A 25,543-nucleotide genomic window follows, 5' to 3' on the forward strand; every position below is an offset into this window, starting at 1 on the left:
GCCTTACATTTCTCAAACCATCGATCAAAGCAAGGGTATAAACAGATCTTGCATTCTACTCGTGAGCCCCGCTCCGTCGAAGTCATGATTCATGCACTTCACGGTCCATCCACCATCTGACACTCCCCACAAAAAGAACGGTCCCACCCGGTCGATCATCTGGACTGCCCGAAGAAGCCGCGCGGCTAAGCCTTGTAGATCCGAGGAGATCAAACGCGTCAAGTCTTCCTATCTTTCCATCGTGATTACGTGTGTGCGTGCGTAGTCTGTGGCCGTCGCTGATCCAGACGATCGCGTGTCCAAACCTGTAGTCCGGCGAGTGAGACGGGCGGTAACGTCTTGGCAAGAAAGCGAGGCAGACGGTGGAAGCCGAGATACAGTGCTCTGCGGCTGAAGTTCAATAAACAGGCTAAAGGACCAACTTGCAAATTAGAATCCTGGCAGGCCTCCGTGGTTATACATGACAAATACGTGGATATTAATATGATAGGGATATCTAGTTGAGGAACTACGCTGTATACACGCCAATTCCGTATGGCCCGCTGGGAGCTCGCCCACCGTCGAACTGAAGTGGTTTTTCACCGCGATCTATGGTGTCACACTGAATCTATTACAATTCCTCCACAGTGCCTAAACACCTGGCAGCGTAAAGTCGTCGTAGTTGGGCCAATTGCCCAGGCCTGCAGGATCACCGCCAATGCGCACCCACTGTGCGAAACTGGGGATGTTCTGCGTATTGAGCACAAAGAGCATGAACCAGTTGGGGCCGCCGGTAATGTGGGCATTTGGCGGCGTTTGGATTCTGCATGTATTGCCATCACAAGTGTAACTGGGGAAGATTGTGCGCTGGCCCATCGAGTTGCCGTGCGTGGTAGAGACAGCACCCATGAGCGAGATCTTGGCCGGCGTCCCGCAGATCATGGTGATAGAGATGGTATCACCATGCTGATAGCTGACGTCGTTATCGGGATCTGTCAGACCTTGGCTGTTGAGCACGTATACGGGTCGCTGGGTGTAGCTGCAGGCGGCGTCGTTGGCGGCAATGGAGGAGTTGGAATACGGGCTTGTGGCATTGGACGCGAGTGACGTAGAGTTAACAAGCGAGGAAAGCGTGACATTAGGGCCGAGGGGCTGCGACGTGTTGATGGCAAGAGGCTCCTTCAAAGCATGCAGGTATGGGGGAATGAAGATCTCCACGCGATACTCTTGCGGGAAGCGTTGCAGGATATAATCCTGAGGATCGGAGCCAGTAACGAGTACACGGCCATCTTGCAGGAGAGTGACCTCGTTGTGGTACATGCGGTCGATGGTAGTGTTGGCAAGGCGAGTGAAGCGGGAACCCTTGGGAGCTTCGGGGTTGTAGAGGACAGCGTTGTGGTTGGGTTCCTCTGCCAGACCAAAGCCGGCGATACCCTTTTGCGCGCCGTTCATAATGAGATATGTCCCATCAGGCAGGGCGACCATAGTCGGCATGACTCGCTTCGATGGCATGCGCTCAAGCTCCCAGGGCGCAGTTGGATCTTCGGGGCTGATAGAGGCGCAGTTGTCCAAGGTAGGTCCTCCATAGGAAGTGCTGCCACCACAAAGAATCACCTTGAGAGGATCCGAATAAGGTGCTTTCTGAGGCAGGATCATCATGCTACCCTCGAGCGGGTACGTGCGCCCCGAAGTGTCGGCGTTGACAGCACCTGGAACTGGTGGGAGTTGACGGGTGATCTCGAACGTTTGCTCATCCAAGATGATGGCCTCATTGTAATATTGCACCAAGATGCCACCAGTCGGAAGGATAGCCATGAAAGGGTACAGATTCAGTGGATCCGTGCGTTCAAGCCAGTCGCAATGGACCAACTGGCCCCCTGGAGGACGTGGAAGGACCTCGAGATTAGGCACAGCCGCACCATTAGAGCCATCTTCACCACCCACAATCAGAATCGAGCCGTTGACGAGCTGTAGTGCGGTTGGATACCACCGACCAACCTGTAGAGCGACCTCTTGAACGTTCTCTTCCCAGTCGTTCACACCTGCGTTACCGGGCGACCCATCAGGGGTGAAGAATCGCACACCAAACAACGAATCGGCCGACCACCCGCCGATGTTGATCTGACGACCCTTCTTGTCTGGAAGAGTAAGGCCGGCTGAGCAAAACACATCAGTCTTGATGCCGTGTACAGTACGCCAAGCTTGGTCAAAGTTGTCGGTCTGGGACAGATCGAGCTCGAAAGCGCCAGTGCTGTTCGGGGGACCGGTGCCTTGCTTTTCAACAAACATGACTTTACCATTGCGATTGGCGGTGGTGATGAGGGGGATGACAACGCCTCCAAGCAAGAACTTGTATTCCCCTGCAGCATCACCAACAGCGGTGCCCCAGTTGTTCAACGCCGGCGCAGTATAATAGTTCATCGTTCCCGCACCGCCACAGTTGTGCCCTGGATCACCAACGCAGTTGAAGTTGCAGTTAGCTTCCGGAGCATAAGCTGTGCCAGAGGATACACGGTCCGAATCGTCACCGCAGAAGCACTGATTGCCATACTCAACGCCAGCAGCGCTGAAGCCATAGGCAGCACAGCGCGCCAAGCAGAGAGGAACAGTCAAATTAGTCTCATAGTAGGTGATCTGATAGGGGAAGACGCGAGCTTGCGTATCCAACAAACAGCCTTGGTAGGCAAAGCCATCAGGGAGGTCGGTGGTTTGAGCTACTGGTGGAGCATATGTCTGGAAGGTGTGGTTCGAGTAGATGCTCATACGATCGGGTCCCCCACAGATCTCGGTGCTGTTACCGCTGCACGGCATGGCGCATTGAGTTTCAGATGTCGCCTTTGCACCGCCGTTGATCATGAAGTTGTCGCAGAAGCATTGAGCCGAGTACTCAAGACCAGCAATGCCATAACCAGCAGCTGCACAGGCCGAGATGCAGTTCTCCACCGTCTGACTACCCGAATCAGGCTGCTGATGTCCAAGAATACGGCCATTTTTGTTGTCAACATAACAGGCATTGTATGACCAACCCGGTGGAAGACCTGCTGGTACTACTGGCGGGGTAGTCGGATCGTTTGGTTCAGTTGGATCTGGATCCGGGTTTGCAGGAGGGTCCGGCGGATTGTCTGGCGAAGGAGCAACGGGTGGCGTGCTGCCGACGTATTGGTAGACATTCAGTCTGTCGGGCCCACCACAGATCTCCTTCGAGTTTCCGTTACAGGACATGAAGCATTGCGCGTCGCCATCTGGGGCTGGGCCGCCACCATTGCGGTACGCGGTATCGCAGTAGCATTCGCCAGCATACTCGAGACCTGCGATGGGGTATCCAGCCTTGTAGCATGCGTTCTGGCAGTTCTCGACCGTCATGTTAGCTGCACCGCCAAGAGTAGCGATGCCCACACTCAGTGTTCGCTGGTTAACATTGTCGACATAGCAGCCTTGCGATGACCAGTCCGGGGCGATGGCGCTACGTACGCCTTTGGCATAGACGTTTAGTCGATTAGGGCCACCGCAGTATTCGGTGATGTTGCCGTTACAAAGCATGTTGCACCCATCGAGGCCATCAGGAGCTGGTGAGCCGCCGTTTGAGTATTGGTTGCCACAGAAGCATTCGCCTGAATACTCGACACCGGAAATGTTGTAGCCGGCAGCACCACATGCTTGGGTGCAGAGAGCTACCGTCAGCTTCTGCGGACCACCTGCGGTTTCCATGCCGACCCCGAGGGTTCTCCCCGCAACACTGTCAGTGTCTTGAGTGAAGTTAGCAAGTGGAGTGGGTTCTATGTAAGGATTTCGACTCACAACAGCCCTGAAAACCCCATCCTTGAGGCCCGGCATTCGTAGCAGGTCCAGCAGCTGATACAACGGCGGCAGCGTTGTGGAAGACATTCAATCTGTTCGGTCCTCCGCAGAGCTCGTACTCATTACCGGCACACTGCATGTTGCAGTCGGCCTCGGGTGCCGGAACGCCCGACGTGCGCAGTGTATTGGCGCAGTAACATTCGGCTCCATATTCTACGCCTGCGTATGCATAGCCAAAAGAGTCACAGTATTGGATGCATTTTAACTCGCTCATGTCATCGGAGGCAGTGGTCTTGCTCGGCAGAGTTCGCGACTGTCATGTCAGGGATGTGGCTAATGACCATGATAAGAGTAACTTACGCCAACGTTGTCAACGGTGCAGGACACGTATCTGGTGGCAAGTCAGCAATGTCCAACGATTGATTGCATTTAGCTTACGTCCAATTGCCTGGAAGTGCATAATTAACTGATGCCGCGCGTTTATGGATTTCTCTTTTCTCATGGAGGTGGCCATGGCCAACATGTCCTGCTTGAGACAGACCGATCTGAAGCAGCAGGACGAGACTGATGAAACGAGTGAACGTGGCCATGACGGCTCACAAATTGACACAACAATAACGAGAGACTGTGGTCAGAGGTAAGTTTAGAGCACAAGAAAGACAAAGCTTTGGAGAAGTCTGAAAGACATATCAACCACTCACCCCTGCTGACTGCTCCCTCCTGATCTGGGCATCAATTGTTCTGGATCTGAATATGCGGGCTACAAGCGAGCTAAGCGTCCACCGAACACCCAGAATGGGAAGATAGAAGTTCTGACTGGCCCTGTCTGGGCTCAGCTCTCCTGTTCGAGCCACATGGGTACCTCAAAAGACATTAGCTCAAGTACAGACCTGGGTCTCGGCCAAGATCTCGTGTCCTTGACGCCCTGAATCCGAGACTTGTGAAAAGCAAGCGCACCGAGAAATTAGGAATGGTCATTCCCCCAGCTTGGGTGGAAATTGGGAAAGGCCAGCGCGGGACTAGACGCTCTAGACTGGAAGAACGGGATTAACGTCGAAAGCCTGCCTACATAGGGTGTAAAGTTTCCGGTCAACGGCGGGGTCCGAACCACGTGGATACGACTGCACAGAAGCTCGGCTGACCTGGCACAATCGGTGATCCCGGGTAACTCAAGTGGCAGATGGCTTTGACCGGTCGCTATCTGTGTTAAAAGAGACCTGATGGGAGTTGTAATCTTACTGCGGCGGTCCAGCGGAGTACTGAAACAGGCACAAATGCCACGGAAATGTCATATCGAATGGCGGTCAGCATAAGCTGATAGGACAGAAAACCAATAGCCCCGGCCCAGCAGATGGCGCAAAATAGACACAGGAACAGAAAGAAGCCGCCTAGCACAGCCCATGGCCTTTTTCGTACAGATCGAGGGTAGTGACAGTCGGGCAAAGGTCATGATTGACGTCGAACACTTTGGGTCGAGCAGGGCAATGCCAAGGGACGGCACAGCGAGACAAAAGCAGCAAGGACTCCAAAAGTCCCAAGACCAAGCCACGTTTCCCACTTTGCCTCAGCCACTTCTCTCGCTTGTACAAGCGATGAACTGTTCCTAGCATGACTGCCGCTACTCCGTACTCCGTACAATTTTAGATCTCCTGCTCTTCTACGAGCCTCGATGCATTTGCCAAGAACACCCTTTTTCGCGTGCTGACATTACAAATCTGAACATGTCTCCTGTGTGGGTGAGCATTGGTCTTTTAGCAAGCTTTCAAGTGAGCTTGTTGCGCCCCTCTCGTGCGTCTCTGCAATCTGCACAATGGATATGGCGGGGAAAATGCCGTGCGAACACGAAGCGGATATGTGATGTGTGGTCGGCACCCGTAGCCGGAAGAGATCAGCGTACAAATACCCGGCGTGGCGTAAAAGGGGCCAGGAACCTTATCTCAACCCCTCCGGGGGACACATGGTGGACCACTGCGGCAGGAAATTGGCCCTCGTGCTCGCCAGTGTCACGCAGATGCCTCGTGCAGCGCCTTGTTGTTATCACAATCCTTGACTGTTTCAAACACCCACTGGCGCTGCAGCCCCGATACGGAGCATGAGTTTCATTAGCTTGAAGTTCTAATTCTCTTTTGGCCATCCACGGCGCTACTGCTCAGAAAACTGTACGGAGTAGTCATGGCGATGGTAGTCATGGCTGCGCGGCAAGACTCCGACGCATGGAGAATTATCTTCTCGATCTGTTATTCGCCCGTGAGCCCGGATTAGATTGGGCTTTACAGCTTTTCAGGTCTGGCCGCTTGCTGATCGGCGTGGTTGAGTCCATCCGAAATCGAGTCCAGCCCTATAGTCCCTGTACGTCGGACTGCAAGATTTGTCCTCGGTCTATACTTTGCGCTCGCATGTTCCGCCTGCATCGACTTTCAATAAACATCCAGGGTGGCCGTCAAAGTAATCTAGAAGCTCATTCAGCGCCAGTGTCAGCAACCATGACCGAGAGGACACCTACCAGCGAGGCATTTCCGTTTCCACCAGGCCCCAAGTCGCCAGCTTTGTCTCAACACAGGAATCCATTCGCTACACCTTCAGGTGCTGGAACTCCAGGTATAAGGACGCCGGGTGGTGGTTTACGTGCTTCCGCATTCCATCTGCCAGCTTCGAAGGGGAACACATACTTCAGATCTCGGAGAATAAGGGATGTATCAACCATATCCAAGCCGTGGACGGCAAACCCAGACAAGAGTCAGAAGTGGCAGTAGGTTCAAACCCACACCCTCAGGCACATGTGAGCTGACATGACCGCAGCACGATCGTGAGTATAGATGTGGGATGTACAGAAACGACGCATCATACTGACTAAAGGGCTTGCCCAGTTTCCTACCGTCGGACTTATTGTAGGACTACTTGCAACGGCAGCTGCCGTCTATCAAGGCACGACAACGGTGACCAACAACAAATACTGCTCTGTCTACGAAGTCGACTTTGCCACAGATGGACAGCTCGATCCGAATATCTGGACGAAAGAGCTCAATGTTGGTGGCTTTGGGTAAGGTTGCTGCGAGCGGAACGAGAGCTATGCTAATGGAGGACAGCAATGGCGACTTCGCCGAGGCGACTGACTCCGAGGAGAATGTCTTTATCAAAGACGGCTACTTGCATATCAAGCCAACCCTCCAAGACGAGAAACTGATTCAGGAGGACAGCTTCATTGATCTCACGAAGCAAGGTTGTATCGGTGCGACATGGAAAGACTGTCACGCAGTTACGAATACCACGAACGGTACTATTGTGCCGCCAGCAAGGTCTGCCCGTGTCAACACGAAGAAGGGAGTCTCTATCCAGTACGGTCGAATCGAGGTCGAAGCTCAAATTCCCGAGGGTGACTGGCTATGGCCTGCGGTATGGATGATGCCAGTAGAGGACACCTACGGGGCCTGGCCAAACTCTGGCGAAATCGACATCATGGAGTCTCGTGGCAACAACCATACTTACAAGATGGGCGGCAACAACATTGCGAGCAGTGCCCTTCATTGGGGACCTAACAAGGATCTTGATGCCTGGTACCAGACCCACAACATGCGCGAGGCGCTGCACCAGTCTTATACGAAAAGTGAGTCCACTTTCACTGCGTTCCAACGTGGCATGCATGCTGACAGAATCAGGAACCTGGACTTTCGGTCTTGTGAGTACATTTCTTGCGCTGTGCGGTAGCGAGGCGCTCATTCTTTCCAACGTATCTTGTGGCAGCGCTAAACGTCTCATAGGAGTGGTCTGAGAAGTATCTTTTCACTTACATTGATGCGAGGCCGAAGCAAGTGCTCTATACATCCTTCAACAGGCCGTTCTGGCAGAGAGGCAATTTCAAGCCTCAGCAAGATGACAATGGAACCATGATTGTGGATCCCTGGTCACAAACCGGAAAGCCGAGTACGCCATTTGATCAGCCGTTCTACCTGATTCTCAACGTCGCTGTTGGAGGAAACAATGGGTGGTTCCCAGATGGCCTCCAGAGCAAGCCTTGGGTCGACCTGAGTCCCAGCGCCAAGCTTGACTTTTGGAATGCCAGAGACAAATGGTATCCTACGTGGGGCGAGAACAGTGCCATGAAGATCAAGTCTGTTAAGATGTGGCAGCAGGCCGGTTACAGAGGATGCACGGGTTGATGAGTGTAATGTACAACCAGTGTCTTTTGGAGTTTGGATGGGTTGTAGAGGAGGAACGGATGGCTCACAGGCTGCCGACATGATGGCCGCCGTTACGGATTCATAGACAACAGTGGTATCGAAAAATGATGACGCAGGGTACAATAAGATACATCTACGGCAATCAACATCTGCTCACAGCCCTTAGCGATGTTCCGGGGTCCTAATTCCAAGGCCTCAGCTCAGACAAATCTATGCATAATCGTTAAAGCCCACGGGAGTGGCTTGGGTACGCTAAGTAGAACCTCAGTTTTTCTGCTATGTAGAGTTTTGGGACAAATGCAGGTTCCAGGAGTAGGTTTTGCGCGGGGGTAAAGGACTGGTCGTGGAGGTCCATTGCGCCCAACCTGAACAGGAAGACGCACAAAGATGGGGGGTTGGCTATGAGCTGGCTTTGGCACGCCGAGTTGTAGGGCTTAGGCCTTTCTATCAGGTCGGTCAGCATCCTACTCCGTACAGTGATTACACTCCTTCTGCGTAGCGATTCGAATCTCAGCTTGATTCACGACATAAGCGAAAATGCGGCTTATCGACCCAAGCGAGCAAGCTTCCTCGTTGCACGTGCGGAGCTTAAGATTGGAGGCAAATCATGTCCAGCACAGCAGCACGAGCCACCGTGTCGATGACTCTGTCATTGTCGATGGTCGATGGCAGCGCTCGCGCGAAGCTAATGATGAACGAGGCAAAGTCCATTGGCGGGAGAGGTGGGCCGCAAGGTGCTAGCAGGGGGCCCGCGGTCCTTCTGCCGTCGCTTATGAAAGTCAGCCATCCGCCCCAGCAAGCCCGTCCAAGTACGGAGTACTGCTCTAGCGGTGCCTGTATCACGAGGTACCATGATATCGTGCTCATAGGGCGACGAAGCAGGCTCTAGAGCAATCTCATGCTGGCCACAGGTACTTTGTATCTAGTCATCACACTATCCGTCACTGACACATTTGTGGCGCAAGACGAAAAAGACCAGCAGTGTTGCACAGAGCCGTGCACAGTGGGGCCCCCGGCAGCCGGCGCTGATGGCCCAACAGCTCGAGCGTCTGGGCCCAGGGGACTTTCCGATGGGCAATCAGGGGCTAAGATAGACACCCCAGGCCCACCCCCGGACAGATCTCGGAAGTGGAAAGTAGACCGCCGAAAGCAGTTCAATGGCGCAGAGTTGACCGTATCTACCGAGCGGGTCTGAGACATCCGATCAGCCCGGAGAACTTCAGTGCTTCGGCGCATCGAGCCAATGTCCACCCGCGTTCCAGCCACAAGACCCCCCTTTTTACTGCCGCTGCTTTTACACTGCTACTCACCTATCTGAGCGGGCCTAGCGTCATACCTTCCCGCCCTTGGCAAGAGACGTTGTTTTGTGTTCACACGGCAAACTCCCTTCCTCACCCTCTAGCGACAATTGAACACGATGCACGTCGTGGAAGACGCTCTCGCGCTTGGCTTCATCCCTGTTCAAAGTAGGCCTCTGAACTGCCCTTTTGAGAACCTGCTGCCGCATCCGCCCTCCAGCCTACCCGTCAAGCCTCCTGCCAGTGTTGCGCTACCTGCGCTGCCTCACAGTGAAGCTATGTTTGCCTCTGGAGCCCGAGGTTGGAGATTACTGCTTCGAAGTGGACTCTCTACCTGCCTTCAAGAGCACCTGGACACGATCAGTGTTTCTTGTTCTGGCCATGAGCCGGATTGTCCTGATATGGTCGTCGCAACAGATCATGCTTTTCTAGCTCGTCTCTGAACTAAGCCCTCTACTACCCGGCTAAGCTACAACCTGCTTGTTAGTTCTTGCACGCTCGGTTGCGGATAATGACTGAGATGTGAGCCGCGCCGCCTGGCTCAACGCAATCTCCTGTGCATATTCTCGTCATAAGGCTTTCCGGGTTACTCGAGGGCTTGCCGCCACCGGGACTAAACTGCTCGCCTGGCAAGCGTCTGGACCATGTGTGCTGGCTTATCTCGCCTTTACCGCTCGCCAAGATCGCTTCTACCAGTCCAACGACTGACACTATTGAACTGTGCCGCCACGAGCCAGTCCCAGCCGCTGGCTCAGGGAGGAGGCGGAGTATTGCAAATCCTCGCCCAAAGCTGCTGGTTACTAACCCGAATACAGGTTTGTTGGCTTTGCAAATCGCCGTCAGGGGATCCTCTTTGAGTGGAAGGTTTGAGGAACGTTATTGACGTATGGGATCCAGGTCGTCGGCCTCGGTCGTCGCTGGAACGACATATGGTCTTCATCCTCTTTCTCTCATCGTTGTCCTTGAAGTCGATACCACCACACTCGTTTACGGTCATACTACGCTGTTGGCAGTTCGCTGCCACGTCCACTCGTTATCGTACTTCGTCCCTCGTTACTAATTCTTGGCTGTTTCTCTCATTGCTTCAATAATCCACCGTCATTCATTACCTGTCCGCAATCATGGGGTTCTTCAAACTCGACAAGATGTCGAAAAAGACGGAAACGGCTGAGACTACAACTGCACCTTCCGTACCAGGATCTACTCAACCAATACATAATCGTATAGACTCCAGAGCAACCTCGAATTCGACCTTCCAATTTCCTGGTGGTGTGCAAACCCCTTACAGCATGGCTCAATTCTCCGCTGCAACCAGCGCCGATGGCTCACGCTCCGTCAGTCCGGAAACACAAGCAGATATGGCTTCGCGAAGGGCAACACTGGGGCTTGTCAAGAATCAAGTGATGATTAACTACCTCTACCAACAGCAGGGCAACAACGGCTGGCGGTCAGAAAAGGCTGGCCCCCAAGAGGGTGTCATGCTCAGGGCCACACGCGAAGACTTCCTGAGTCACCCCGCCGAAATGGTCGACACCCCTCTTGCCAGTGCTCTGAAGGCACTCAATGTTCAGGCAGCCATGACGATATACTCGCCCGTGATTAAAAGCTACCTTGAAGCATTTCCTCGATCGACCGATATGCCTCTGCTCAACGGTCTGGCAGTCCAAGTTGTCAAGACCATCGACGTTCTTGCGACGGCGCGGACTCATCAATTCGCTGCCGTTGTTGCCTCGGAGGCCTTGCTCATCGTTTGGGACGATGACGCCGTCAACATGCTCTCGCGCGCTAAAACAATCGAATGGGAGCTCATGCAGCTGCTGTGGAACTCCAATCCCTTCGAAAGTGTCCGCGCCTCCAAGCTAGGATCCCGGTTCGGCTCAAAACTCGATGTTACCCTCAGCGAGAAAGAAGTTTCCTCCAACGTCTCGGACTATGATGAGGAAGCGGAAGCCATCAAAACACGACCTACCATCTTCATCAACACAGTCCTGGTCTCGATAGGCATTGCTCTAATCGTCACGTGTTTGGGACTTGGGCTCCGTGAGCTGGTCATTGAACTACTATTCGACTTAGGATCACCCAAAATGGAGGGCTCGCCATATATCCGCTTTGCTCTCCTCATCTTGACGCCTCTCTGGTTGTTCTTTGGCATGTTCTTCTTCAATGTCGTGGTCACAGTTGTGAGTTCCTCCGGCTAAGCCCAACACTCGATCTAAGATACTCACCACTGTTTATAGGTAGCGGAAGTTATCGGTCCAATCTCACAGCTGCAAACGAACAGCAAGCACTACAGTGCCAAGACAGTTCCAAGGCTTACCCGCAACCTCCCACACGTTACTATCCAGTGTCCCGTCTACAAGGAGGATCTTGCGGATGTCGTTCAGCCCACTATTGTGTCAATCAAGAAAGCGATCTCGACTTATGAGCTCCAGGGCGGCAGTGCGAACATTTTTGTGAATGATGACGGTCTCCAACTGCTGTCAGAAGAGGATAGGCAGGCTCGAATCGGCTTCTACGCTGACAACGTAAGTGCATCTCCTTCTCGAGTGCGAATTGACCTCTGACCTTCCACAGAACATCGGCTGGGTTGCTCGTCCTCCTCACAACAAGGATGGCTTCGTTCGTCGTGGAAAATTCAAGAAAGCCTCGAACATGAACTTTGCCATGGCCATCTCCTGCGCGATGGAAGACAAACTGCTCGAGCTTGACCGCGGCGACCATTGGACAAGCACCGACGAAGCCGAGGCCACTGCGTGGGCTCTGGAGGAAGTCGTAAAGCAAGGTGGTGATATCGCCTGGGCTGATGGCAATGTTCGCATTGGCGATTACATTCTTATCATTGACTCAGACACACGTGTTCCTGTTGACTGCTTCCTTGACGCTGTCTCCGAGCTGGAGATGTCGCCCGAGGTGGCCATTCTACAGTTCAGCTCTGGTGTCATGGTATGATCTCAGCTATCCAAGTTCACAACATTCTGCTAACAGCCTGAAGAACGTCACTGGCAGCTACTTCGAAAACGGCATTACCTTCTTTACGAATCTGGTCTACTCTTCCATCCGATACGGTGTCAGCAACGGTGATGTCGCACCCTTTGTCGGTCACAATGCGATTCTCCGATGGTCGGCTCTACAGGACGTTGCATTCGAGGAAGACGGCCGTCTCCAGTTCTGGTCTGAGAGCCACGTGTCTGAGGACTTCGACATCTCGCTTCGCCTGCAAATCAAGGGTTACATCACCCGTCTTGCCGCCTGGGCGGGCGACGGCTTCCAGGAGGGCGTCTCGCTTACTGTAAGGCAGATTCGTTCTACTTCCGCACAGTTACTGACTCACGTCTCAGGTCTACGATGAACTCGCTCGCTGGCAAAAGTATGCATACGGCTGCAACGAGCTGGTATTCCACCCAATTCGCTTCTGGCTTGTTCGAGGACCCTTCACACCTCTCTTCCGCCAATTCTGTGGCTCCAACATGGCCATCGCCTCCAAGATCAACATCATCTCTTATATTGGCACGTACTATGCTATCGGCGCTGCCTGGATCCTGACCACTGCCAATTACTGCATGATAGGATGGTTCAAGGGCTATCTGGACAAGTATTACATCAGCTCATGGAAGATTTGGATCGTCTTGGTTCTCGTCTTCAACATCCGTAAGCTACTGCGATCTTCTTATCCCCTAAGTGTGAGCTGACTCCTGACTGCAGTCGACAACTTTGCACGCGCTGTTCTCCGCTACCGATCTGGCGAGCGTTCCTTCTTGGGTGCCCTTGGCCAGCAATTCAAGTGGCTGTTCCTGCTTTACATTTTCCTGGGCGGTATCAGCATCCACGTTTCTGAAGCGCTGCTGGCACACATGTTCGAGATCAACATGACTTGGGGCGCAACTGCCAAGGTGCGTATCCGCGATCTCGCATTCGTCCTGTCACCTGCTGACTTTGTCTAGACTCTTGAGTTCACCAACTTCTTCATCGAAGTGCCTCGTACATTGCGTCGCTTCTGGTTCAGTTTCAGCTACTGCATCTTCCTTATTGCCGCCATGATCATCCTGGCTGAGGCGCCGTTTGTGCCATACAGTTGGCACATTAAGAATATTGAGGCCATCGTTCCCCTGTCGAGTCTGGTAGTCGCCCATGTTCTGCGTAAGTTGGCCTTTGCCTGGTTCCCTATAGCTTCACTGACCTTGTATGCGTAGTGCCACTGGCTCTCAACCCAGGCCTCATGACTTTCGCGTGGTGAAGGAGAGCGGCAGCCATGCCCCTGCAAGGAGATATCAGCAAGCGGTGGATGGCAGACCATGTCACTTGTGGGTTTGTCAATGACATGATCGATAGTTTGGATACGATACATATACGCACTGGGCGTTCTGAATAGAGTGGGTAACTATACACTATAGGGATGTGATAGACTTGGGCACCTCCTGGTTTGGGCAACGGGCCAGGAATAGGAATCAGGTTCTCAAATACATTTGTAGTTTACATTTTAATGGTACACGTAACCTTGACGAAGATCGGTCGGTTTCGTTTCCCTCACGTAAACTACTTCAATCGGTAGTGTGGCTTGGAGGTGCACCGCCTCTCCAAGGAGGTGCAGTACTGGAAGGCCTTTTCTGGTGACTAGCAAGCACATCACGACTCAGGATATCTGAAGCGGACTCGTTGTTCATCAGCGCACCGAAGCTACCGTCCTCTCCGACCCACGTGGCATTTGCAGATTTTAAGCACCTTACGAGTCGCACCATTGGATAGCCACCATGTGTCTTTTTCGACGTCGAAAACAATGTGACTTCAGACTGAAGATCCGAATATAAATGTCGCCGCAGGCTCGCCCAAATCTTGTCCCTGCTACTCCACGTCGTGACAATAGCCCAGGTAGCTGGCACAACTAGTGCCAGTCCACACTCCCACTGTAATTGTGCAGATGTCAAGTCGCTCCTCGTACATGGTGTACTGTAGGTACGGCGTATGGAGGTTGATCTCGAACAGCCCACACCGGCCCGCCCGCGCCAAGTTCGGCATGAGATCGCCGGCTTCCGAGCGCCGAGGTTCCCCGCGCTCCGAGTTGTGCCCCACTGCTGCTACCAAGCTCCCAAGCACCTGGCACGGCTAAGCCAACCCACGCGCAGATCCTGACCATGTCCTGCATCATCGAGTCGAACCGGACGTGGACACTGCTCGACTGCTCCGACTCGGACCTCTCCATTGGCGCCAACGTGCTGGGCATTGCCACCTTTGCCGTGGCATTGGCGGCCACGTACTTCGCCTTCTTCCGCGACTGGAGAGATATCCCGACTGTAGCAGACGACTACAGCAACGACATCCGCTCTCTACAGGCGCAACTTTGGGCCGTGGGTGACATACACGGTCAATTGTCCAAGCTGCTGAGCGACGATGGCGGCATTCGCATTTCCGACGTCATGCTGCAGTCGCGTCTCCAGCAGGGCCATGGAGAGTCGCTGAAGGAGGCCCGGAAGTTTCTCGATGAGTATTCCGCTGCCTATCAGGGGGTATTCACAAGCTACTTTGAGAAACACCGCTGGCTCGTGCGCCTGCGCTGGCTATCGCTGCAACGGCGTGTCGAGCACTACAAGTCGAATGCATCGGTGCTGAGGGAGACGCTGACGCTGGATCTGCTGAATATCTCGCTGAACATGAATATTGCGCTGCAGCAGGAACTGCACAGCAGAGAGGCAAAGCGTGATGTTCTCGAGGAGAAGCTCGATAGACTCGAGCAGATGGTGGGTCGACTGATTCCCAGCCCGAGGCAGAGACAGAGGGCTGTATCTCCCCGGCGGCCTGACGGTCCGAGTCCCAAGGGAGGACTGAATGTGCCTGGTTTCTTTATATCGGGACCCGAGGACGAGCCGGGCGAGAGGCCTTCGAGAGGTCTTGCTCCAAAGCCGTCCCTGAGCCGGAGCCCTTCACCAATGTCGCCCGCCCACGCTCATGATCAATGATGAGACAACAACGGCTCGGTTTGGATCAAAATGCGTAAGCCCTGCACGTACAATGAGGAATTCGAATAGAGCTCATGAATCTCCAAGTGATTCTCAAAAAACACGTGAGCCAGTCTTCCCTGGATGTCGATGCAAATCATGTGATCATTCCAGCCGTTTACAGCTTCACACTCTTGACAACATTGCTCTTGATACCCGTCAATTCGCCCTTGTATCCACCCTTGCCTTCTCCGCCCTTCCACACCGGCCGCATGCTCGCCAGCTTCTTCTTCTTCTCCTCGAACTTCTTCTTCTTCTTGACTCTGGGATTGCGCACCTCCTTCTTCCGCTTCGGCGCCAGACCCTTGTTCTTCTCAATCGCATACGTAATCCGTCGCTTGCCATCAGGACCTACTGTTGCTTCCTCGTAGACCTGGGCGCCTTGCGCAGCAGCGGTCGCATGTGCATCAGCGCGAAGGCGCTTATCAGCCTTCTTCTGCTGGCCGGTGGCGACGAGTGTGTTGTAGTACTCGTTGGCGTCATCGTTCATCTTTGCAGCAAGGTCATTCTCATCGTACTCGTCGCTAAGGGCATCGTCCTCAGCAAGATGGCGCTGGTTGCGCTGCTCGGCTTCGCGCTGAATGCGCTCCTGTCGGTCACGTATGCGCTCCTTATACGGAAGGTCGTCGTCACCGCCGGCATGGCGGGACGCAGCGGCGCGCTTGCCAGCCTTCTGAGCAATTTGTGAAGTGTAGAAGCGGAGGGATTTCTTTTTCAGTGCCTTCTCCGCGGCTTCCTCCGCGGTCAGCGGTGCTTCATCGCCGAAATCAGAGGTTTCGTCGTCCACTGGAGCTGATTGGGATAGGAGGTCTTCAATCGTAGCACCCTTGGGCTTTTCAGCTTTGGCCTTGCTCTTCTTGGACGTTTTTGTAGGTGAGTCGTCCACGACTAGCGGTTTCGATTTGGACTTCTTGAGACTCTTCTCTGGCACCATATCTTGTCCAAATATCATGGCGACCGGATTCACAGCTCTTGGCTGTGCCTTCTTAAGGACCTTCACGGCCTCATTTGCGCTGCTTGAATCGTTAGGGATGGGCTTCCCATTGGTATCTTTGTTTTCGACATCGAATTCCTCCTCGATGTCACTATCAAGATCCTTAGTGGTTTCCCAAAGCTGTCGACTCCGTAGGAGGCTTGCCATGATTGGATGCTCCCGCAACTCCGATGGCGGTAACGAAATCCCATCTTTGCTGGAGCTGAGTACCGCCATGTACATGGAGATTGATGCTAGATACGCAGCAAGGGCTCGAAGCCTGGTCTCATTGATCGACAGTTTCCGCGACTTGCTCTTCTTCATTTCTTCGACCTCTGCCTTCAGCGCCACGTAGATCGGGTAGCTGCTAACCAGATCTTCGGCCAGAGGCTTGAATTCCGGGTATCTCGTCTTGAGTATCGTCCACCTCTCTTCATCGGTGGCATTCTCGGGGATTTGCACAGGTGGTAGCTTCTCGACCGTAGGCCGTCGTGACTCATCATCCGCCTGGGTCCAAGCCAATTCATCGAAGCCGAAATCCGCCTCCTCCATCTCCTGGAGCTGTTTCTGCTGCAGTCGCCGCGCTTCAGCCTCCTCGTCCAGAGCGTCTTGTTCGGTCTCTAACTCATCGGCGTTGTAGTAATCGGCGCGGTTCTCGCCCCAGTACTGTTCATCTTCATCGTCCTCGTCCGCCACGGCGGGCCGACCGTCTTCTGATGCCCCGTCAACATCTTGCTCCTCCTCTTCATCTGATGGTAGATTGTCCTTAAAGACCTCCTCATCGGAAGGCAGTAGCTCAGCATCTTCTTCTTCAAGCTTCCGACGTCGCTTCGCCGCCGGGCCCTCATCGAAGAGGATCTGGTCCCGGCCCTTGATGAACTCATCCTCGGAATTGTCGAAAGTCTCGTTGGCTGCTCTGGCGGGCGCAGCATCAGCGCGCGCTCTTGTCCGTTTCTTCGCCATGATATCAGCCAGACCTGGACACAAGACTGGGCAGAGGCGTGGATGGCTCTTCGACTGCGCGAGCATAGAAATTTTGTCGGCGCAGGCTTGGCGCGCCATGCATTCACTGCCTGAAAATCCGCCCCCCAGCGGACCGGTCCGGGGACTTAGCTGCCTTGGGCTCCGACACGCGTGCTCGCTGGAACGAACGAATAATTAGGGATTACAGTAATCGCCAGACGCAACTTTTCGCTGCCCAGTTTGAGGCGTGCCGCTCGCGACTACCGCCCATATCGACAACTAGCAGATTGTAAGCGCGTATGCTTGGGCGACCGCCTCCTGTATACCTCCTTTCCCAGCTCGCGAGGCCATACACCTTCCCGGTCGCTCCGCACTCATGCCCTCCGTCCTTGCCTCCTACGGTTCCAATACCACGCTGTACCTCACCGTCCTTTCCGTCGCGCTACCGGTCCTCCTGCTCTGCCTCAAAATGCTCTTCAGCCGCGCAAACAAGTTCCCTGTCGCGGGTCGCACTATCATTATTACCGGTGGATCTCAGGGCCTCGGACTGTCACTTGCCAATAAACTCGCTGCCCGAGGCGGCAACGTTGTCATTGTCGCTCGCGAGGAGGGGAAGCTTGCCTCGGCGCTCACAGAAATAAAGTCACACGCGACCAGCCCCAATCAACGCTTTCTGAGCCTGTCTTATGATCTGACTCTGCCCGAGAGCGCTCCGGCTATCTTGAAACAAGTAACTGAGTGGAACGATGGCAATCCACCTGACATCGTCTGGTGCTGCGCAGGCTACTGCATACCAGGCTTCTTCGCGGATATACCGATCGAGACATTGAGAAGCCAGATGGACACCCTGTACTGGACGTGCGCATACGTGGCGCATGCCACCCTCAACCTCTGGAAGACCCCATTGGGCGTCCACACAGCCGACCCATCCTCCAGCGACAGCAAGTCTCCGTTTGCCGCTGCCTCAAAAGGTGCAAATCCACCTCTTCCACCACGTCACCTCATCTTCACCTGCTCCTCCCTGGTCTGCTTCCCCATCGCGGGCTACGCGCCCTACACGCCAGCAAAATCCGCCATGCGCGCCCTGGCGGACTCGCTGCAACACGAGATCGCCTTATACAACGGCTGCGTGCAGTCTACCACGACCCCAGCCTCGCAAAAGCCCGCTGCGGAGATCAAGCTCCACACCATCCTTCCTATGGGCATCTTTTCGCCGAATTTTGAGCGCGAAAGCGAATTAAAACCATCCGTCACCAAAATGCTCGAGGAGACAGATCAGCCGCAAACGCCGGAGGATGTTGCTGATGCAGCCATACGGGGTGTGGAGCGTGGGGAGATCATGGTGCCGACGAACTTGCTGTCGAGGCTGATGGTGGGCGCGGGACGCAACGCGAGCTTACGGCAAGGTCTGGGTGAAGTGCTGTGGAACTTACTTGGGAGCATAGTGGTGGTGTTCGTGGCATGGGACTTTTGGAGCAAGACGCGACGATGGGGACGGGAGAGGGGCTTACAGACTGGTCCTGGGGTGCCGAATCCTTAGTTGACGGCATCTCCTGGCGACCACACATGTTCGCGAGCGCAGTAGACGACAGGGACCACAGAGACGGAAGAGAACAAGGATGCAGTGACCTGACAGGTAAACAAATGGCAGCACGAGGATGGTTCGAGGGTTGCAGAGCTGTACAATATACCGTAACCTGGTGATTCTGAGGTGCAACCTCTTCCTATTCTTCCTCTGCCTCAACATTCTCTCGAAAGCCGAGCCCGAAGTGACGCTCGAGGCCAGTTTCTGCAGACCGCCATTCAGGAGGAGCCCATCTCTTTCATCAACGACGTATCGCCACTCCCATCTTTTCCATCCTGCCAGATGCCAGTTCCAGAATCCATGCTCGTCTCATCAGCATCCATGTCTAATACCGCTTCCAAGATGCCCCTCCATCCCTCCTGTTCGTCCACCAACTCAACCGCTTCTCCCAGGTCCTCACCAAGGAACCGCCTGCACACTTGCTCTGCTAGTTCCAAGTCCTCCATCTCCGCTGCCCCGACTCCAGAGCATGACACCACAAGGTCCTCGCCTTTCGCTATGCTCTCGGCCAAACACACCGCCCGCTCAACCGCCTGCCTCGGCACACCATTCATCGCTGCACACTGAGCGCCGTAGCTGAGCATGCTGCGTCCGGCCCGCAGCTCATACATATACGTAACCTGCTCATGCATCTCGCCAAGCCGGCTTTTGCCATTGGTGCGTTCATCAATGTAGACTTTCATGTGGACGTGCGCGAGGCCCGGCTCTTCTATAAACAACCCTAGCTCGAATATCTCGTGGAGGTGGGTGGCGAAAAGGACCATCGGGCCATTATGGCCAAGTTCAAGGAGATGCTGTAGCACGCCAGCGGCAAGGCCTGCGCCATCTGCGCTGTCAGTGCCTTTCCCGAATTCGTCGATGATCAGCAGGCTACGCCGCGTACATGTGTTGAGAGCGAGGGCGATTTGCTGAAGGTCGATCATGAAAGCAGAGTGTGCCTTGGATACGGTTTCGGTAGTGGTAATACGGGTAAAAATCTTGTCTGTAAGGCCGAGAGTGCAGTAATCAGCGGGCACGAAGCTGCCGATCTGTGCCATGTATACAATGATGGCGACCTGGTTTTGATAGACAGATTTGCCGGAGTAGTTGGGTCCTGTGAGAATGAGCACGTTTGGGCTTCGATCACCACCAAGACTAGTGTCGTTGGTGACATATGAGGATACTACCATTTCCTGGAGTAGATGGCGACCACCTCGGACCTCGATCCGACTGTCTTCCACGATTTTTGGCCTGGTGAGATTGTATTGTACAGCTCCATGGGCAAGTGCCAGCAAACAGTCCAGTTCGCCGCACAGATCGGACGCGGTGACCAGAAGTTTCTCGTCCTGTAGCACTCTCTGAGCCAGATCGTGGACAATCTCGATCTCTGCATCACATATACCAGCCCAAAGATCGCCCAGCTCCGCGTCCATCTGTCTCATCTTCGCCTCCTTGAAGTACACGACATTCTTGGTGGTGAACATTCGCTCCCAGGTTCCGTCTCCGGTCCAGACAGGGTATCCCGTGACCTCGTCAAGCGGTACGGTGATATGGAAACCAAGTTGAGGGAAGAAGATGACATTAATTTGACAGTCCAATTCTGGAGGCATGGTTTGGGCGACATCTCGAGCGACACGCGACAGTAAGTCGTCCATACCATCATAGACGTCTTTGATCTGGTCAAGAGCGTCATCGATGCCACGTTTGGCAACTGTCCGACGCTGCTCTTGGGATAGCTCGAGGTCAACAACATCGTGGACCATTCTGCCAATTCGTTGTAGCTGGAAGCGGTCCAACACCTCAGCAGCTCGAGCGCAAAGAGTTAACTGCTCGCCTCCGATGACTTCGCGCAAATCTTCGACGATGCTGATTGTATAGTAACAAAACTCCAAGAGAGTTGACCAGACTCCACTCTTGAAACCGCCTTGCTTGTTGCCAGCCTCGATACCTTTATGGAGCATCGTCATGACGTTCCTTAGGTTCTTGATCTTGCTGAGGCTCTTACTTAGCTTGATAGAAATAGTCTGATTGTCCGCCCGGGCGAAGATTGAGACGAAGTCGAGACGTGAGTTGATTTCGTCTATATCCATAGATGGTCTGAGAAAGAGCCGCCGGAGCCGTGCCTTGCCTTGTGGCGTTTTGGCCAGCGCTACGAAGAGACCCAAAAGTGAGAGTGACTCCTTCGATCCCGTTGTCCCTGGACCTTGATTAAACGCATTTGGATGTGTCTCAGGCATGATGATCTGGAGTGACGAAAGCGTATCGGCATTGACGAACATGGTGTTTTTCAGGGTGAACATTTCCAGACAAGATATCCGATGGGCAAATTGAGCGTCTGGATCGTGCTGCAAATACTCTGAAGATCTTCGGCGTCGCAGATAGCCAATTACGGCCCCTAAGCAGCCGATGCTGACTTTGCTGTCGAGGTCTAGCCAGGCAGACACCTGAATCAGAGCCCCTTGTCTGCTTGAGAGACCGAAATCTGGGGTTCCAGGAGTCCCTTCGAAGGTATCGTCGTCGCCAGGGGCGAGGAACTGGACAGAAGTATCAGCGTGCAGCGTGCCGAGGCGGCTCAGCTTGTCCAATGCTCCTTCGTAATTGAACTCTGGATTTGGTCTCAGGTCAACTTTATATGGAGTGGGTCGGGTTTGAGAATCTGATCTGGTAAGCTGAGATCTCTTACTGGGCAACATTACCCACTGTAATCGAGGAGCGAGCCTTCGTGGACGGCTTGGGGTCGGCTGAGCGTCTCTGACAGGGCTTCGTGTCTGGTCGAGACAAGAATGACAGTTGGATGCACATCAAGCTTGACTGTAGCGTGTTAACAGCGAAGAACTAAGGGTGGCTCACTCACGCTTCTCCGATACTTCGACTCCACCATTCGGCACGTCTTCCAGACAGAAGAGTCTCTCCTCCCTCGCAATATAGTACGCGCAACCGATGGTTCCGCGATCTCGAACATCCAGTGCCATGATGACATGGTCGAGAGACTCGTCTGAGTCGTCGTGAGGCGCAGGCAAGCGAAGGGGAGGAGGCACTGGTGTGGGATGCAACTCCTCTATGCCTAGTCGAGCTTCTCGAGTCGGAGCAATAGTGACGCGTCTTCGAGAGGTCTGGCTATGCCATTCGCTTGACGGTCGTCCAGGCGTTATGGGCCCTGACTCGCGGGATGAGGTTGTTGATAGACGTGACTGTGAGCTTCTTGCCCCTCTTCCTCTTCCCCTGGCGCTGCTTCGGCTGTGAGGTATTCTTCGCCGAATTGAACTAGGCTGCGAGCTCGGCATGATGGTGTGAGGCCCCCAGCTGACAGACCGAATTGTGGACGAGTGCCTGAAAGTTAGGATGAAATTTCGATGAGTGAAGCACAAGTGGGGCAGGTGCGGTCGTGGCTATCAGAACTCGAAAGCAGACGGGAACGGTACGAAAAGGGAGACTGCAAGTAGCAACATGTTAATCTAGATGTGTCGCTAAATGACGCCCGCCTCTGCGATCCCAATAGTCTAGTTCTGGATTTCGTTCTCTTTCCATGTACCAACCATTCTACCACCTTCAGCCCTCTTGACCCGACACCACATACCCACCTCCTTGTCTGCGATGAACTGCCAAAGCACACGAGGCCAACTCTTGTGGTACGGCAGAGGGTTATAGAACTCCTTTGCAATCTCGTATAACTTCGGCAGTCGAGTCCACGGTATCGCAGGAAAGTCGTGATGCTCGTTGTGGTAGCCGACATTATAGGTGACGAGGTTCAATGAGCCATAGTAAGAGAATGTTTCGGGAATTGGCACATCTCGTGGCATTTTGCCACCCTTAACCTGAGATCGTTGGAAGACGTAGTGCTCGGAGATGAAATGTGCAGCACAAGGGTGCAGCGATCCAGCCAAGAAGGAGCTCAGCAACAGATATGTCATGGAATGCCAGCCGAGGAATCGTACAATCAAGGCATCGAAAAGGATTTGGCCCGCAATATTGAGGTAGTGGACTGGTCCGAAGGGAACTTTGAAAACGAACATGGGACGAATGGCGTAGAAGAGGAGCTGAAAGGTACAGAAGAAGGCCTTACCGAGAACCGAGTCAAGAAATACTGCTTCGAAGGCGGTAGGCAGATCCGTATCTAAACCGTCCACGCCCAAGGATTTGTGGTGTGTCAAATGATATTGCCTGAAGCCAGCCGAATAAGGTACTCCAATTGGCAGATTGGCCACAATGGCGAAGAGTCGATTGTAGACGGGAGTCTTGAAGGCCAGGTTATGGCTAATCTCGTGAATGGCAAGGAAGAGATTCTGGTTGGCTGTAGCTCCCACAACGTACGCCATGACCCAAAACGGCCACGACATTATTGGCGTATCTTTCAGTAGATATGCACATCCCACTTGCAATACGACCACTGCTAGTACCAGGTATTTTGTGAGTGGTTCCGGGCCGCAAAGTTGCAGTACCTCTCGATGCGCCTTGATGATGGCCTGTCGCCGCGTTCTATGGGGCTCTTCGGTGTAGGTCCAGAAGAATTTGTCCTCTGGTAGCTCTGGCCGCGAGTCGGCGTGCTGGGCTTTTGAGACCGACGAAAGGACATTCGGGTCATGTTGTTTCGCTGCAGTCCGCGACTGCGTTGCAGTAGTAGTCGACATCCCACTGGGGGAAGAGGTGTATTCGATGCGGAGGTGAAGATGGCCGGCTGCTATTGGGAAGCTAGAGGGAAAGTGGTCGCCAGAGGTGGCAATTGTTTAGGTCTTTGACATAGTTCGGTGCAGGAATGGAAGCGTCGGGCGATATTGCAGAGCACGCTGGAAAGATTTGAGCATCAAAAGAGCGGTCTCGAGCTCAGCGGAGGGGTGGAGGGGCTCCGGTGGTGGTCCGACCAGGAGTTCAGGGGAGCATGTGGAGAAGCAGTGTTTTCCAGGCACTGGCCACCAGGGCGAGCCGCAATTGCTCACGCCGAGTGCCGAGCCACGTGCGCCCAACGCCTAGGGAATTTAAAGACACTGGCCAACCAACTCCATAGGTAAACAGTCAGTAGATAATGCTACCATGCATGGCTGTGAGAGCTCTAATTTGGAACAAATCTTGACCAACATCGATATTCATATCTCGTTGGAGATTCGACCACGGCGCCGAAGTAGCTGCTCTGTGCTTACATGGCAGAGGGCCTTTGCTTTCGAAAAGTTATGTTTCACCCTTGACTGCCAATCCTTCGGCGGTGACCTTCAGCTGGAAGATTTCTATTCTGGTCGGAAGTGACCAGAGCACTGTCCTAGTCTACCATGCTCGGTGCGTTCTCACCATGGCAGAGGGTATTCCCTTGGAGCTTGTCAGCTCCATATCGTGATTCATGACCGTCATTATGCTCGCTTCCCCACGCAGATCTCGGTGTGTCCCTCATCTCGACGTCCGTGGAATGCTGGAAAATGGGGACCTACTTGACAATCAAACTCGCACTGGGCACCAGCTTCAACTCCTTCAGCGTCTGATCAAAGTACTCTTTATCGAAGACCTTGCGAGGAAAGTTTTGCGTGAAACTCTCGACATCCCGGCCAATCTCATCACCCACGGCGGTCGCTACCTCGAAGAGAGTGGTCTCAACCGGGAAAGCTTTCATGATGTTACCACCAGAAGTCTGCAGTCTTAACCGGGTCTCGGTGTACTCGGAAGCAGGCTTAGATGTTGTAGGGGCAGATGCGACAGGCGCAGACGCAGCAGGTTGAGGCGGAGGAGCGACGCCAGCACGGGCAGCCTTTTCTCGTTCCGCCTTTAACCTGCGTTCCTCCTTGTCGGCGGCGATCTTGGCTTGAATGCGCTTTTTGGCGTCGATATCATCTTGCTTGTCCTTCCGTTTTTGCTCGGCCTCCTTGATCTGCTCTTTAGCCCGCAGCTGTTCCTTGATGTCCTCGCTCTCTTTGGTCTTCTTGCGCGAAATCTGCTCATTGCGCTTCGCATCAATCTTGTCCTGCTCCGCCTGGGCTGCTCGTTTGGCCGCCATCTTCTCCTTCAGCTGTGCTAGTTTGGCAACCCGTTCCTCTTCGGTTAGTGGGGCGATCTCATCAGTGGACTCGGAAAAGTCGGTATGCTCGGTCTTGGATGCGTGGTACTCGGCTTCGGCAGTGCTGCGAAACTTCTTACCGCATTCGTTGCAGACATAGCTCTTCGCTGCTGCTGCTGCTGCTTCTTGTGCGGTGGCGTCTGAAGCAGCAACATCATCAGCCTTGATTTCGTCGATTGACTTGTCGGCGTTCTTATCGAGCCAGTCGATGGCCTCTGTCACTGCAGACATTAGGCTCATATCAGGCTTGATGTACCTTTCGGAACTCACAACCTCCGGTTTTCTGTAGCGCTAACTTGCTCTTCTCCGCATCGAACCCCATGTCGACAAGCTGGTCGTAGTCGGACGTGGTAGCCATGATGGGTGGACTCAAAGCAGACCGGATGATCAGGCAGAGACAAAAAATAATTCGATTTTCGAGCAGGTTGTGAGAAGGTTACAGGCATCACGATCGGCGTCAATAAAGTGCCACATGGTCGCGTCTGCACGTCATACGCGCCAAGCCGCCTCCGGATGATACTAGACTGTGAAGCAAGCACTGAAGGCCACCGCAAAGCGTAGGATTTCACGCGGTTATGGGCCTATGAAGGAGCAGTTTGTAGCCTCCATGGAGCCACTGATGCAGGAAGCAGTCGGTAAGTGTCCAGTATTGCGGCGAAGGACGAAAGAAGGCAAGGAACGCAATCTAGGCACGGGCCAGCATAAGGGAGATCATTGCCGCCATAATCCCAGTTGTACCCGGAGACGAGCAGCTATCTACGAC

General features: G+C 53.9%; 9 protein-coding genes across 9 annotated transcripts; 4 read left to right on the top strand and 5 right to left on the bottom strand.

Annotated features, from left to right (window-relative positions):
* Positions 1 to 630: 630 nt before the first annotated feature.
* Positions 631 to 4,367, bottom strand: HMPREF1541_03524 (uncharacterized protein; the record flags this gene model as incomplete). Its single annotated transcript, XM_008717875.1, has 4 exons — positions 631 to 3,725; positions 3,778 to 4,090; positions 4,138 to 4,168; positions 4,216 to 4,367. The coding sequence occupies 4 exons, from the start codon at positions 4,365 to 4,367 to the stop codon at positions 631 to 633; spliced, it is 3,591 nt and encodes a 1,196-aa protein (XP_008716097.1).
* Positions 4,368 to 6,260: 1,893 nt separating this feature from the next.
* On the top strand, positions 6,261 to 7,934 carry HMPREF1541_03525 (uncharacterized protein; the record flags this gene model as incomplete). The annotated part of the gene is made up of 6 exons (XM_008717876.1): positions 6,261 to 6,526; positions 6,577 to 6,583; positions 6,645 to 6,817; positions 6,864 to 7,381; positions 7,434 to 7,453; positions 7,536 to 7,934. The coding sequence occupies 6 exons, from the start codon at positions 6,261 to 6,263 to the stop codon at positions 7,932 to 7,934; spliced, it is 1,383 nt and encodes a 460-aa protein (XP_008716098.1).
* Positions 7,935 to 10,374: 2,440 nt separating this feature from the next.
* HMPREF1541_03526 (uncharacterized protein) lies at positions 10,375 to 13,487 on the top strand (the record flags this gene model as incomplete). The annotated part of the gene is made up of 8 exons (XM_008717877.1): positions 10,375 to 11,433; positions 11,491 to 11,778; positions 11,828 to 12,196; positions 12,246 to 12,542; positions 12,592 to 12,901; positions 12,956 to 13,143; positions 13,195 to 13,390; positions 13,444 to 13,487. 8 exons carry the CDS (start codon positions 10,375 to 10,377, stop codon positions 13,485 to 13,487), a joined length of 2,751 nt encoding a protein of 916 aa, XP_008716099.1.
* An 895-nt stretch (positions 13,488 to 14,382) lies between these two features.
* Positions 14,383 to 15,204, top strand: HMPREF1541_03527 (uncharacterized protein; the record flags this gene model as incomplete). Its single annotated transcript, XM_008717878.1, has 1 exon — positions 14,383 to 15,204. One exon carries the CDS (start codon positions 14,383 to 14,385, stop codon positions 15,202 to 15,204), a length of 822 nt encoding a protein of 273 aa, XP_008716100.1.
* A 157-nt stretch (positions 15,205 to 15,361) lies between these two features.
* Positions 15,362 to 17,179, bottom strand: HMPREF1541_03528 (uncharacterized protein; the record flags this gene model as incomplete). Its single annotated transcript, XM_008717879.1, has 1 exon — positions 15,362 to 17,179. The coding sequence occupies one exon, from the start codon at positions 17,177 to 17,179 to the stop codon at positions 15,362 to 15,364; it is 1,818 nt and encodes a 605-aa protein (XP_008716101.1).
* Positions 17,180 to 17,555: 376 nt separating this feature from the next.
* On the top strand, positions 17,556 to 18,719 carry HMPREF1541_03529 (uncharacterized protein; the record flags this gene model as incomplete). Its single annotated transcript, XM_008717880.1, has 1 exon — positions 17,556 to 18,719. The coding sequence occupies one exon, from the start codon at positions 17,556 to 17,558 to the stop codon at positions 18,717 to 18,719; it is 1,164 nt and encodes a 387-aa protein (XP_008716102.1).
* A 263-nt stretch (positions 18,720 to 18,982) lies between these two features.
* Positions 18,983 to 21,715, bottom strand: HMPREF1541_03530 (uncharacterized protein; the record flags this gene model as incomplete). The annotated part of the gene is made up of 3 exons (XM_008717881.1): positions 18,983 to 21,399; positions 21,444 to 21,554; positions 21,598 to 21,715. The coding sequence occupies 3 exons, from the start codon at positions 21,713 to 21,715 to the stop codon at positions 18,983 to 18,985; spliced, it is 2,646 nt and encodes an 881-aa protein (XP_008716103.1).
* A 528-nt stretch (positions 21,716 to 22,243) lies between these two features.
* HMPREF1541_03531 (uncharacterized protein) lies at positions 22,244 to 23,371 on the bottom strand (the record flags this gene model as incomplete). The annotated part of the gene is made up of 1 exon (XM_008717882.1): positions 22,244 to 23,371. One exon carries the CDS (start codon positions 23,369 to 23,371, stop codon positions 22,244 to 22,246), a length of 1,128 nt encoding a protein of 375 aa, XP_008716104.1.
* Positions 23,372 to 24,156: 785 nt separating this feature from the next.
* On the bottom strand, positions 24,157 to 25,138 carry HMPREF1541_03532 (uncharacterized protein; the record flags this gene model as incomplete). The annotated part of the gene is made up of 2 exons (XM_008717883.1): positions 24,157 to 25,001; positions 25,051 to 25,138. 2 exons carry the CDS (start codon positions 25,136 to 25,138, stop codon positions 24,157 to 24,159), a joined length of 933 nt encoding a protein of 310 aa, XP_008716105.1.
* Positions 25,139 to 25,543: the final 405 nt, after the last annotated feature.

This window comes from Cyphellophora europaea (genome assembly GCF_000365145.1).
Source record: "Cyphellophora europaea CBS 101466 unplaced genomic scaffold supercont1.3, whole genome shotgun sequence".
Classification (NCBI taxonomy): domain Eukaryota; kingdom Fungi; phylum Ascomycota; class Eurotiomycetes; order Chaetothyriales; family Cyphellophoraceae; genus Cyphellophora; species Cyphellophora europaea.